At 39.9% G+C, this 15,214-nt stretch overlaps 1 protein-coding gene across 1 annotated transcript in view; it reads right to left on the minus strand.

The window, feature by feature from the left end:
- The window catches only part of CNTN5 (contactin 5), a gene marked incomplete at its 3' end in the record, with an annotated part of 543,955 nt that overhangs the window by 258,756 nt on the left and 269,985 nt on the right, over window positions 1–15,214 (minus strand). Inside the window, exon 6 of the mRNA XM_018552938.1 lies at window positions 9,321–9,524. Coding sequence (XP_018408440.1) covers window positions 9,321–9,524 — 204 coding nt within the window. The remainder of the gene's footprint in view (window positions 1–9,320; window positions 9,525–15,214) is intronic.

Raw genomic sequence — 15,214 nt, forward strand, 5'->3', positions numbered from 1 at the left:
TTTGAAAAAAAAGGGGGGGGGGGGGGGGGGGTGAAGGACGCTATGTAGGCCCAATATTAACAACTGGTTAATACGAAGTTGATCCCTCTATGTGGCTATAACAGGCTCAACTCTTCTGGGAAAGCTTTCCTCAAAACTCTGGAGTGTGCCAGTGGGTATTTGTGCTGATTTAGCCAAAAGAGCACTTGTGAAGTCAGGTGCGGATGTTGGATGAGAAGACCTGTCTTTTAATCGACACTCCAAGTCATGTTAATCGTGTTGAATAGGGCTGAGGTCACGGGTCTATGCAGGCCACTTGAGTTTCTACACAATAAACACCTCATGTCTATTTAGAGTTGGCTTTGTGCACAGCACCTTCATAACTGTTGCCACAAAGTTGGAAGTGTACAGGTATCTAAAATGTGTTGTATGCTGCAGCAGTAACTGTAATTTTAACAGGGGATGCCAAAAATCAATCATTTGGGGCGTATCTACATACGTTTGGCCATATAGGTAGGAACGCGAAGTGTCCACAAACATTTGGTCATTGTAGCATATCTGTTAAAGCATGGACATGTACAGTATAATGTATGTATATACATTTTTTCTGAACAGAAGTATGACCAGGGCTGTGGTAATAGTAGGCCTTGCCCAGAAATGTTGGCAGTTAAATTGTTCCATTTTCCGAATGGAGAATATCATGAGTTATACCACCACCTATTTGGGATGTAGAGCTCAAATGCTCAATAGGAGCATCCGTCAGCTGCCATGGCCATCACTGACCTATCAGTAAAACAAATCCAAAGCGCTAAATCTGACCAACAGATGAAAAAAGTGCAAACGAGGTTGACTAGGAGTGCTGCCCTACTTCAGCTTGGGAAGCTGCAACACTGAGGAAAAAAAAAAAAGAGAAGGGCGCCCAACCTAGTGTAGAGGGTTTTTTAATGTTATGAGTAAAAATACAAGGTAAAAACATACTCCCAAAGTGGATCATTGTAAGCAAAGAAAACCGAGCCTAAGCTGTATCTGTAAAACGGCTGCACAGATGCCTGTGTATCAGCACAGGACTCCTTTGATGACGCGTTTCCGGGGCCACGCCCCCTTCATTAGATCATCAAATCTGACGAAGGGGGCATTGCCCCGGAAACGCGTCATCAAAGGAGTCCTGTGCTGATACACAGGCATCTGTGCAGCCGTTTTACAGATACAGCTTAGGCTCGGTTTTCTTTGCTTACAATGATCCACTTTGGGAGTATGTTTTTACCTTGTATTTTTACTCATAACATTAAAAAACCTTCTACACTATGGTGGACGCCCTTCTCTTTTCTTTTTTCATCACTGACCTATCAGTAAAGTGAAAGATGCAACCCACCCACAGGGATAACCTACAATTTCTGGGCAGCAGAACACTAAGGTCACCTTGTTAAACCCTACACTACCACAATGACTTTCCTCTTATTTCCATCAGGCACCATAAATCATTTGTTTTTTATTTGGTTGCACAAACTGTTTTGCATTTGATCTCCCGTTTTCTACCACTTCAGCTTCCTATTCTGTCTCTTTTCTTCTGCGTCTGGAGCATTTCAGAGTTTAAATAGATTATCACGTCTACAACTTGTTTTTGTCCCTGTAGACTTCCGACACAGCAAATTTATCTTACTCTTTTAGATTTGTTTTCCAAACAGAATCTTTCTAGTGCTCACAGTCTTATTAATCTCTGCCTTCGTAACAAATGTACCCTTTGATAGTCATTCCGCAAATGTCCACGAGAAATGTCACTACCTTCTTCTTTAGAAATGGCTCCATTTGTTATTTAAAATTAGGGGGCCTCCAGCCTAATCAGATTCCTATAATTCATTACTGCTCTGTTCTTTGTTAGAAAAAAAAAAGTGGTCGAAGAGAAAACTAGAGGAGTTGAAAGAAACCATTTAAGGTGTTGGAAAAGGCAGAGTATTTTTAACCACGTGAGTACCAATATGTAATACCCTTTCATTATGAGGCTATTTTCTGATTTTGAGTGCTGTGATAGTGTGACTGAGAGCTACGCAGCAGTTACACAGCACTGTACCCAAATTAATTTTATATTATTTTAATATAGTTAGAGCTTTCTTTTGGTGGCATTTAACTACATTTTTTTTATGTTTTACTATAAACATAAAAAAACATTTAAAAAAAAAACTTTATTTCATAAAGAAAAAAAAGAAACATGTTTTCCTGTACTTTCTGTTTTAAAACATCAATTAACAATCTCAGGGCAGCACAAAAAAATCCCAAACTCTTTTTGGAAAGTAGAAATCCCCAGTTGTTCTAGTTTTTTTGCCTCAATTTTAAGGAAACATGCTGGTAGTAAGGTGGTTAAAACATGGAGTTTGATAATGGTGGACAAGATACAGCACATCATTAATTTATAGGTTATACACAGAGGAAGGTTAATGTACAGATCACATACAGTGTGTGGATGAAGATGAAGGGGTTAATGTGCAGAATAAGGGAGGTAAAGGAGGTAATATACAGGATACATAGAGAGATTATGGAGATGAGATGTATAGGAGAGGAGGTGGGTGAAAAAATAATCAATCATAACACCTCCCCGTGAATCATTTGAGAATGCCTATAATCCCTTAGTTTATAAATCTTTATTCAAAAATACTATTTCCTCCACTCTAAGAGGAAGGGGGAGGGCTCTTAAGTGTAAACATTATAGTGTTTATTTTTATGATTGCTGTGATTGGCCAACATAGCGATCACAAGGTACAGAGCCACTCAGATCTGTTCTGTACATTGTTTATGTGATCCGATGATGGATCAGATTACAGTCCTTAAACAGGCATTTATAAACAGCACTGCATAAATAAGGCGTGCATTGGGGACCCACTAGAGAATGAGGAATTGCACATGTTTAAACAAAATTAATGCAGGATTTCTATAATTTTGGGCCTCCAATTCCTGAAAATGTAAAAAACCCTGAAGGTTTGATAGCATTTTAAGTTATCTGAACTTGATGTTACTGATGTCTTGGTATGTATGTGTTTTAAGCAAAAGATTGCAGAAGGAATGTTTTTCCCAAATATCAGCAGATGTGGTGTGACAAAGTCAACAATAGCAGAGATGAGTAAATAGATTTCTAAAAGTGCTCAGCTGAATCATGATTCGCTGGTCTGCTTGAGGATGCAAATAATCCAAAGTAGACTCTGCAAATCATAAATAGCTGTTAGCAGGATTTATCATTTGTGCCAGTGATCTGGGTGAATAGCATTGAATTAAAAGTACATTTTATTCATGTAAATATTTATTGTGTTCAGAAATAAACTATTTTTATTCCATTTTAATCTATTATATGAAATATTGCATGAGCATATGCATAAAATATGTCACATTTACCCATTCCTTGCAGTGTGCAGGTAGAGCTCTAAGCAAACCTAAGAAATGAGCAGTTTTGTTAAACAGAGACCTGAGGGGGGTCAAAGAAAGGACACCCCTCAATCCCCCAGTGTTCACATAGATGGTAACACCTTAACTAAAGGATTAACACAGTGTAGTACAGTGGTCCCCAAAATACAGTCCTCTGGTTGACATTGACTGACCCTTGTAATGAAAAGGCAGTACATACAGGGCTTTTCATATTGCAAGACATAGGGAACAGCTAATATCAGAGTGGCAGTGGTTGCAGGTCAGCGCATTTCAACACCTGGTATATAACATAAGCAATATCAGGCAGAGTTATCCCCTTGCCAATGGTGCCTATATATAGTCCCAACTGTGATGTTACCACAAGGAGCTATGACTCAGGCCGAGTAAGGCAGAAACGTCTCAGCGGTTGTGCTTTGTACAGATGCATGTGGAATAAAGTTTACATTTTTTTGGAAGATTATTGTGTGCTGGTTCTACAGTTTTGGAGCCTATTACTCCAGAAGAGAGTCATCCGTGCACCGAATGTGGATTGCGGGGACGCCATGATAGGGGCGAGCTGTGCACTTCGTGTTTTCAGTCAGTTTGGGACTTGTGCCACTGGACAACAATGATGTGGCTACATTCCTCCCTCTGACCACCAGCAATTGTGCCACATTCCTCCTGCTGGCCACAAATGATGAGGCTACATTCCTCCCAGTAATCACGAATTATGGGGCTACATTCCTCCCAATGACCGTCAATAATGGGGCTACATTTCTCCTGTTAGCCACCAATGGTGGAACCACACTACTCAAAAAATAATAATGATAGGGCTAACTGACCAAAAATAATGTGGCTATATTTCTGACACTGACCACCAGTGATGGGGTTACATTCCTCCTACTGACAACTAATGATGCTGCTACATTTCAACCACTGATGACCAGTGATGGGGCTATATTTCTTCCACTGACCACCAATGGCCACCTAATTGTGACCACTGAGCAAAAATAAAGTGGCAACATTCTTCCCATTGATGTTGGGGAATTTATTACTCCCATTAATGTCTTGTCATTTTTGCACCTACTGACAACTGCTGCAAGAACATTTACTGCTCCCATTGGCCACTGATAAAGGGTGATCTATAACTCCCACTGTCCACTGATAAAGGGTGATCTATTACTCCCACTGGCCACTGATAAAGGGGCATTTCTTACTGACACTGACTGCTGATGCCGGGACATATTTTACTCTAAGTGACATCTGATGCTGGGCATTTTTTTTTACTTCTTCTAGCCACAGTCCAGCCCCCAAACAGTGTGATGAACAGTGAGCTGTCCCTTTGTTAAAAAATGTTTGGAGGCCCCTGGTCCAGTAGAAAGCAGTCCTGAGCTTTCCTATTAGAGTCAACACTCTATAGAAATGTTCATCTATACAATACAGCTTTTATGCAATCCAAAAATGATATCATGCGTCCATTTACACACTTGTACATTTTCAAATTAATTTTTTAAATACCACTGACCAAAATGTATTATATTCCCCTTTTAGATTGATAAATGAATCAGACTTTGCCTGCACATTGATTAACTGTTCCCCCGTTGGAGAGCAGACTGATTAGCTCATCTCCAGTGACCAAATATGTATAAAATAAAATAAATACAGTTCTGTTCTCAAGACAAAACGTTCATATTTAAAATGGACAAGCTAGAGAACAATACAAATCAGGGAAACTGATAAAGTAAAGTTATCTTTAGCAAGCACTGGAACTTCTATTTCTTTGAGCTGGTGAAATCTAATTGACTGGTGCATATTTTTGAAAAAAGTGGCTTATGTTGGCCAAGTGTAAAAACATTTTGGGGCAACATGAATCACTTTCAACTGATGTCTGATACCAGAAATGACTGAACGAATCAAGACAACAGTTTTGATCTTTTCATCTTTCCCTCCACGTCATGATATACTTACATATTCTCAACTAGAAGTATCAATCCAGTTTTTCATTCACACTATCTTTTATTGAACAGCTACAAAGGCAAGTCTAACAGCTACAAAGGCAAGGCAAATCTAAAATAATGTAAAATATGTACCATATATAAAGATACATAGTGCCAGATCACTGAGATGAATAGACATCCAAAAACCCTTAGAGCCACAGGGACCTCAGCAACTAACCATACAGATTATTCTAATGGGGATCTATTTGGACCAGAAGTCTTTGCACTGTGTATTCTATAGCAGAGGTGAATTTATTTAAAAGCCTATAGAGCTCAGGAATTCATTCATCTTTCCCAAGCGCTGCTATGCAGTGGTGGCTTCTGCTGCCCTGGTCAACAACTAGTAGAAGAAAAAAAAGCCCATTTCCCTTGGATGCCTCTTATTTATTGACCCCGTGGCAAAAGAGCCTGTTAAAAATGAATTGTTTTGGTCATTCTAAAAGGTTAGAAGGGCCATAAAAGAGTATTCATTGCTCCAGTGTTTATCAGGGGTATGAGTTAAATGTATACTTTTGTCCATTTCGAAAACCCGTAGGGAGATGCATATCATTTTTTTTATTACCGTTTAGATACATTTATTACCTATAGTATTTCTTATGTTCTTGGCTAATACATGAGTTGTAAAAATATACTGCCTAAGCCCTGGGGAACATAGGTGTATCACAGGTCACAATAACGTAAGGAGGACATAGTATATAAAGGCTGACTTTAGCTGAAAATGCACTTCACCTTGGTTCCTCTGAACACAAATAAGCATCACAATTTATACCAGTTATCCTAAAAATACAGTGCTAAAAGGTTTTTCTAATATATGCTTGCTTTTTTTTTTAAAGAGCTATATTTTCAGTTGACACTGTCATAAGCATTAGAAAGTAATTTACTTTCAATTAATTTACTGTTGTACATTCCTTTTTGGACAATATTAGTTAGCCAAAACTCTGTATATCATAAATATGGACATTTATTTGTAATAAAATACTTATTTTCATACTTTGTTGCATCTCAGGGCTGCTGATCTACTGTAGTTTCTTTGCAGCCATTTACTCACTATATGCACTCTAGAGATGACTGAATGGCATTTCTTAGGGAAGGTTTAAGGCTAGTTCAAACCAAACATGGAGCAGATGCAGAGCAGTTACAGAACGCATCAAATCCAATTTATTCCAATGGTATTTTGGGCTCTAGTTCACACCAGAGCGTTCAGTTCCAGAGCATGTGGAAAAACTGCAGCATGCCCTATTTGTTCTGCTCTGGAACACACCAGAACACATGCAAACGCATAAAAAAATGCAAGCAAACGCCCTGGAACGCACATAAAGCCTATTTTAGGTTTTTAAAAAATTGTTTTTTTTTTAAACAGCCTGGAACACGGCAAAAACGTGGCAAAACACACTGCAAGTGCAGAAACTCATGCAGATCTGGTCCACATTTTGTGTGAACAAGCCCTTACTGATGATGACAGTAGTGGATTAAAACTGTGCAATGTGTATTGAAACAGCCACTTGCAGTCTCCATCAGAATTCCGTTTGACAGGGTGACAATGCACAAGCACAACTGGTAGACACACAGAGCACGTTGTCACCCCTATCACAGGAAATCCCTAAAGAGGGAACTTCATGGCAGGATCACCAGCAATTATTTTAAGAAAAGCCTCAAATGTAAAAATATTGAAAGTGACTTTTAAAAGGACATGTTAAAGCATATATGAGAATTAGGTGACTGGGTTTACATATACATTAATACAAGAAAAAAAAATCCTATTACAGTAGGTAAAAGTGCACCACTACCTTGAGAAAGTACTAGATAGATGTTGATGTACTAAAGACAAATAGACCGTTCACTTAGTGGTAAAAAAATCACTTTGCAAAGAACACCCAATCATGTGCAATAAAGAAAAACAAAAAACAGTTTTGCCTTTAAATGATTGGATGATGGAAGTCAGCCGAGCTTCACCTCATTCACTAAGCTAAGGGAAAAATCCCCTTGCACAACTGATTATCACTTGTGATAGATAAACTGAGATATAATTCTAGACATGTATCATATATATGATCGACTAAATGGGGGGATTGGTTTTCTCTATAGGCACCAAATAGATATCACTTTATAAACAAATTACCAACAAGTATAAAAAAAGTTAATATAGTAATGTATTATTACGAAAGGGGACTTCTAATCTTTTTTTATAGAGTATTAAATTGTTTTTATAAGCTTCCTCGAAGCAAAATTGAATTGTAGGAAATGATTGATTGTCAAGGACATTCTAACAAACGAGGTATTCATTTTACCGAGAAACCGTCCAAGGATTTTTTTTAATGTTTTTATTTAATTTGTTTGGTATCAATGAAGATAAGTTTCCCTTTGAGATATATAGGAAGAGGAGTAAAAGACTGATAGCAGCTAAAGTCATACAATCCAGCAGAATGTGACATGAAGATTTAATATCACTTTCTATTTTCATAGATGGAAATATAACAGTATATGACGTGATTGGTGATCCTCATAAATCTGTCTCTGTGACCTGTCCAATGAATCACAATGGATGGACATAGACTAGACCATTTTACCACTTTGGGATTAAGGGTCAAGCCAAGGTCACTTCATTCTTGGATCAAAAAGGATTAAATAAGATTGTAGAAAATTGTGAAGCCATAAATTATTGTCACACAGTAAGCGCTTCTTTGTAACCTTACAAATCTACATTATGCATTTACTAAATGGTTGGTACTGTCATGGCATGGAAAAATATTCCTCACACCATCTAAACCTGATTACATCCTCAGGGGTTACAAAGCTCTTTGAATGAAAAAAGATGGTTCAAAAAGGTAACTTTGTAACTTTCAAAAAGGTGTTTCAGGCAGCTGACTCCACTCTTTCTCAAGCCCACCGGTGAGTACCCCTTACTCATACACAAGGTTTGTACAACCCTTGAATCGGTGTTCGCTTTACTAGTGGATGAGTTGCTTATTATAAAATGTTGTGTTCTGTGTTGTCCGATTTGTTTTTATACTTTTGACTATACAATTGATTTGTAAACAAGAATGATGACACACGTTTATACTTCAGTGCATGCTTACACTTTCTGTCTGTAGATGCACATGGGAACGTCAAGTTATGTACTTTTGATGCACACTGACTTGGAGGTTGTGTTTCCATTGTTATCAGTTGGCTTGAGGAAGGCCTGAGTGGACTACCCACTTTTTTGAAAAATACAGATCCTTATCATTGTGTGTTATCTTTGGGAACTGAGGATAATGCATTTAAACATTATTGTTGATGCTAAGTTAACTGAAGATGACATTATCTGATTCAATGATTGGATGCAAACTCAATCCTTTTGAGGTTGTTGAGGGTAGTAATATTACTAGGGATGCACCACTACCGATACTAGTACTGGTATTGGTGCCGATGCCGAGTGTTTGGGTGAGTATTTGTACTTGCCCGATACTTGAGCTTCCGATATCAGTAAGCCAGGCAGTGAGTCATTACATGCTGCCCGGCTTCCTGATTGGCCTGGATGCTGGCTCCTGGTTGGTCGGGAAGCTGGCCAATCAGAAAGCCGGGTGCCATGTAATGACGCGTCCCCCGCCTTTCTGATTTGCCGGGAAGCCGGCTTCAGGCTCCCTCAGGCATCATTACACGGCGCCCAGCTTCCCGGGCCAATCAGGAAGCCGGGCACCGCATCATTACACGGCGCCCGGCTACCTGATGGGCCTAGAAAGCCATCTCCATGCTTTCTTGTCACCTAGTGACGACAAAGCATGGTATCGGTACTCGTACTTGATACCGAAAAAACGGTACCGGTACATCTCTAAATATTACTGTGGCTTGGTACAGAGTTAGTAAAGTTTCAGTTGATGAGGTAATATAAGTGGCAGAACATTTAATAATTTAACACTAAAATAACAACAAAAAAGAATAAGGATTCCTATTTAGAGAAAAATTAGCACTTACCGTCATTGCGCAATGTTAGTGGCGTTGGAGGACTCATAACTCTGGTGTTAGTCAGAACATTTTTTACATGACATATATAGCTTCCAACATCTGAAGCTTGTGCTTTAGAGATGTACAGATTTCCCGTCTCTTGAGAGATAAAACGCCGACTGTCTTCTGCCACAAATGAGGGGTACTCGTTTAAAACCCAGCTATAAGTGATTTCTAAAAAAGAAAAAGAGTAAAAATAATACATGAGTTCATCTTCAAATTATGTGCAAACACTTACATAGAAGCAGAAGTTCTTTTTTATTAACACAATTATACCAGTCCAACCTCCCTAATCCGTAAACAAACCTAGAAACCCCTTGCCCAGTTCCTTACTTGCCTCACCATGACAGCTGTGGAGTCCTCCAATGCTTACCTTCTCGAAAACGTCTTCAGAGTTGTCTGTGGCTGTTCACTATACTCCATCATAGGCTTAAATGGGATCATACTTTTCAACAACAGAAGCTGAGAGTATAGCCCCATTCAAGTGAAGAGGGTGTGGGCACTGAAGGCAATTTCATCCTGGAGGAGATACACAGTGGAGGAGGCCACAGCTGTTATTTTAGGTAAGTGGTGTGTAGGTTTCTAGGTTAGTTGGGGTTAGGGGGCTTAAGAGGTGTACTCAAGTAGTATTTAATTTAAGAGACCTTTAATGTGATTTAAGCCTAGGCTGACCATGGACAGACCGATATCTGTCCAACAACACTGGACATTGAGATACATGTTACTACCCAAACAAAAAGCTGTTAAGCCAGAACCACATGCAATCTTCTTCCAGACCAGGCTGTCAGGTGCTAGCTGGTCACAAGCTTGTGTCCTTTTCTCTATAGAAGGTAAGTATGAAAAAATCTGCTCCCACAAAACACTGTATGGGACTTCCAGCAGTCGGAAGTGCCTATTATAGCACCTTCAGAAATCCTTTACTGTCAGATCTCTATGCGATCTCTATGCGATCATCACAAAGAAACTTAAATCAGAAGTATTGGATGTATGGATGAAACCATATCTGATTGGTTCTACTGGTAATAGTCCCATGGTTATCAAAAAAACCCTGTGTTGCACTAATGGGTCCTCATAAGCATAAGCAGCCCATTGCTGGGATTTCTTTCCAACACCCCCACCATGTAATCCTCAGTTAGCCTTGTAACACCAATCAGAGAAGTTCCCAAAAAGTTAAAATAGACAAGTATCACCCCTCTGCTGTATAATGCTTACATAATTGCAGAGAAGTGATGCTGCCATGTTGTCTGCAAGGTGTCAATGTGCAATTTGTAAACATATCACATCTTTGGATTACAGTGACACTTTTATATGTGGAAAATAGTAAAATGACTTGGGTAAAATGACCCATCATGAATTTACTCTATAATAGAATGTATATTTGTTTTAAAAGCAAAATATATCTGAACACAAACATTATAAAACACATATCCTAATGTAAGTTCCTATCACCTTAAGGTCTTATGCAAGATCTTTAATACACCAATGTGGCACATGGCTTCTGAAGTGGAGACAGGGTGTAGAGGTTTTAGAACAGAGTCAGGGTGCAAAACCACTGAAGCAGAGACAGGGTGCAAGGATTCTGTAACAGAGTTAAACCGCTTGACGGATGAGTAGATTCAGGGTGCACAACCTCAGAAGCAGAGACCAGATGCATGCCTTTTGGAGCAGAGACAGAGTGCAAAACCACTGAAATAGAGACAAACTGCAATGCTTCTGGAGCAGATTCATGGTGCAGCACCGCAGAAGTTCAGATGGGATGCAGCTTTGGGGAATGGTCCACGACCCCACTTGACTAGAACAGGGGCAGCCCCACTAAAAGGGAAAAAAATGAGTTTCCCTGGAGTTGTATGTTAAGGTGTACTGAGTTGCAGAAGTTGCTGCTATGGGTAGCGCGGGATGAAGACATTTGGGAAGGCTAATACCTAGAGGCAGGTACCTCAGGTATATCAGTCTAAATTATCTGTGGCTGAGGATGATATATCTGACCAGCTTTGGAGCAAATGTATAATTCCCCTATCTAACTAGAGCATGTACAGTGTTAATAGAGTCAAGCAGGGCATCTCATGGACATACAGAATAGTGCTCATAGAAACAGGATTTGTCATCTTCTAACACACATGACCCACTTCACATGACCGTATTATGTAAATGTCATTGACTGAGTTTAAATAAACTTGGGTTTGGAACAAACCTCAGCTAATCCCTACCCCTCAGGAGTGGCTAAATACTCTCCCAGCACCCAGCATCAGGTGCTAATCAACTGCATGAACCTGCTGACTGCTGGGAGACGCACACTTGTGGACATTGAAACTAAGCCCTCGTTCACACCTGAACGTTTTGTAGCGCGTTCTACGCTCGACGAACCCTCTACAAAACGCTCAAACATCTAAATCCCATTGTATTCAATGGGTCTGGTTCACACCTTGGCGTATTTCAGCCCGTCCCTAACGCGCTACAAACGGCCCACGCCTGAAAAGGTACATGTACTACTTTGGGCCGTTTTTGTTGCGCGTTTCCATTGGGATACAGCCAAGTAGCCCTCGGAAACGCGCGTCGGTCGCGCAATTTTTTTTACCGCGAATCGCGGTAAAAAACCCGTGTGACAGACGCGCATATGCAATACGCCTAGGTGTGAACCAGGGCTAGGTGCCCATACACCTGCCGGTTATCGTACGCTACTCACGGCTGATCCCACGATTGTACGATAATCGGCAGGTTTATGGAAGGCGTGCAACCGTTTTTACTGTACGGTCGCACATCTTTTGTCTTCCGAGCGCGCTGGAAAACCTGCCGAAAATCGTAAGATTTTCGGCGGGTTAGTGGCGTGCTCGGAAGACAAATGCCGAACCGGCAGGTGTGCGCAAGGGCACACTGCCCGCTCAGCATTGCAGTCATCGGAAGCTCTCCCCTCAGTGGGGCGGGCTTGCGATGATCGCAAGTACGATCTGCCTGTCCAAGATGGGCAGATCGTACAAGCTTTTAATTACCTTACAATCATCGCACTATGAAAGTTGTGCAATGGTTGTAAGGTGTATGGCCAGCTTAAGGCATTCAAGATCAGAAAACACAGCGCGCCAGCAGGTGTTCTACCTCCTGACAAATCACCCTTTGCACTGCAACTCACCACAAAGCACATCTATAGTTCTGTAAAGTTAGGAGAACAGGACAGGTTCCCTTAAGTGACTTTTTATTCTGTAAAAACAAACACTCTGAAATACTGTGCTAGTCCCACACATTGATATAGCGAGAGGTATTGGTGCTTTATAGATTTAACCAGTTTCTATCTGTCTAGCATTTTTTAATAATTTTCTTTTCTGCAATTCTAACCTCCAAAATGTGCTGTTTTTTATGGTTCAATGAGGATGTTTCAGCGAGAGCCAGCAAGTTCTAGATACTTCTTATGATGTATTTGAAAGCAAATACTTCGCCTTGTTTGGCTCAGCTTCCCAGAATGAAAATTTAAGTATGTGGTGGTGTCGACATATAAAGATTTCTCTATTCAAAGGGAAAAGAAGACAATAAAAGCAGCCCAGAGCACAGCATTGGTATGCAGCGGAGAGGAGACATAAACTTATTTGCTGACCAGGAGGACTGTTATTTACAAAGTTTTGCTTGCAGAGAGTTTAAAACATTATAGGGAATGTAAAGCTGACATTTTTCTTCATGAAAGAACATTCTTGTTTACAAAATTGTCTCCCCGGAGCTCTCCATCTGCTTTATGAAGGTCATTTTTAAATCCTTTAAAAATAGCCAAGTTATTTCCATTTATATGAAGATTTTATGGCTGGGCGAAAATGAAAATCTTAATGTCTCTGTAATAAGCACCTACTGAAAAGCGAAGGAGTTCAATAAAATAAAGTGCACCTGTCATGCCTGCCTGGCCAGGGTAACCATTTTTGTGGGCCGTTCCAGCACTCAACCGATCAGTTCAAGACAAACTAGTGACAACAGTGCGGCAAATATTTAATAAGGGTGTTAGCTTGAACAAACTTTAAAGTATCTGTGTTCTAGAATGACAAGTTTAAAGAAGGTCTGGCATCTGTGGGTTTCCAAAAACATCCCAATCCTCACCTAAGTTTTACATTGGGCCATCAGATCAGATTGGGATTTGGCTATGCATGACCAGCCTTAATGTGCAGAGTCATCGTCCTGACTGCAGGGAGGGTTTAAATACCCTCCAAGGAAGCACCAGGTGATGGAAAGTGCTGGCAGCTGGGAGACACCTGCAGGTGAGCACTGGAGCTGCAGGTTCCAGCACCACTAAGTTGTGGTCTGGTACCTAACAGTTCCCGTTTGCCTGGAGACACCTGCAGGTGAGCACAGGAACTGCAGGGCTTAGCTCCAGCGCCACCTGGAGGCGTTCTGGATCCTAACAGTGCAATTGAAGCCAAAAACTTTTTTTTGGCTTTGGATAGAGTAGAGAGGCATTGGAACACCTGCCATATTTTATTGCTGTCTGCATTACCTATAGGGAGATTCACCCTCTCTATTTGTCCTTGTGACCGTTAAACGTGAAAGAAAATCACAAATTTTCAGTTGTCATCGGAAGAGGAAACAATGGGAAATCTTCCAATAAGAACTCTAGTTCTGTTGATCCTGCTGACCACCAGGTTTTTTTTCTCTTTTTGGAGGGATTTCCTCTCACTTCCTGTTGTGGCTATCAGACAGGAAGTAAAGGGAAATCTCCTCAATAGGACACAGATATATACAACCAACAATAAAGCACATAATATATGGGACACAATAACATGCATTTTAAGCACTGAAAATCACTTGTATACGCAAGCACAGATTGAAAACAACATTTGAAATTACATTAGCATGATAACCTTATATGAGATTTTACTGATTGGGTTAAGATGTGCTTCAAGTTCCTCAATCCCCCTATAACTAGTATCAAGGAAAGCACACTTCAAGAGACTTCTTTACTAGTTAACTACAAAATATGGTATTTTCTCTGTCCTGACCATAATAATACAAAAATATATGTACAAAACTGATACACATTCCCTATAAATATGGACTTTCAAAAAAACTTGGAGGACAGTAGGGACACATATAAAGACAGCACATGTCCCTAAGCAAACTGTATCTCAAATTGGTGGTGTGACTTTGTAACATTAAGAAAAGTCAGTTCAAAATGACCTCCTAAAATGGATATTGGGGAGTTTTAATTACATTTTTTCTCTCTGCCATAATCTCCAGTGCCCCATTTGATTCCTTAGTACTTGTTGAGTTTCTGTAATGACTGCTGATATAATGAAAGTGGCCTGAAAATAGCTACCTGTCTGTAAGGCCAATTGATTCACAGCTATATTATGGATTAATTGCTCCTAAGCAGAGTGTTTTCATCTTCTCCCATTCATATTACTGCCTCTCAGGAAGTAGGTTAATGATTGACCTACTAGCTTTTCACTATTGTCTTTACAACTTTAAAAAGAACTGTTAAAGCTACTCAGACTCCAGGCAAATAAGAAAAAAACCTTCAGTCCAGTTATACTATGTATTCATTCTTGGATTGCAGTGCTGGCTCTGCCTCTTCCACCATACGTGCTGCTGTATAGGAGATTTAAAGACAAATTCAGGCACTTATACTAGATGTAATTAATATGCATTCTCCTGAATTTGTCTTTAATTTAACATCTTTTAATCTCCAATACAGCATGGTGGGAGAGACAGGCCAGCCCTGCAAACCAACCAGGCACACTTTGAACATGTTTACAGGAGGATATCCTTATCATATGCTGCTCTTCCTTCACTGTCCAATCAGAGAGGAGAGTTGGCTGTGGAAACCATACCAACAGCTAAAATATATTTTTAGCCACCCATCAGATGAGTAATTACCATCATTATGATTTTTTTTC

Source organism: Nanorana parkeri, unplaced genomic scaffold, assembly GCF_000935625.1.
Source record: "Nanorana parkeri isolate BGI_ZX_2015 unplaced genomic scaffold, ASM93562v1 scaffold102, whole genome shotgun sequence".
NCBI lineage: Eukaryota > Metazoa > Chordata > Amphibia > Anura > Dicroglossidae > Nanorana > Nanorana parkeri.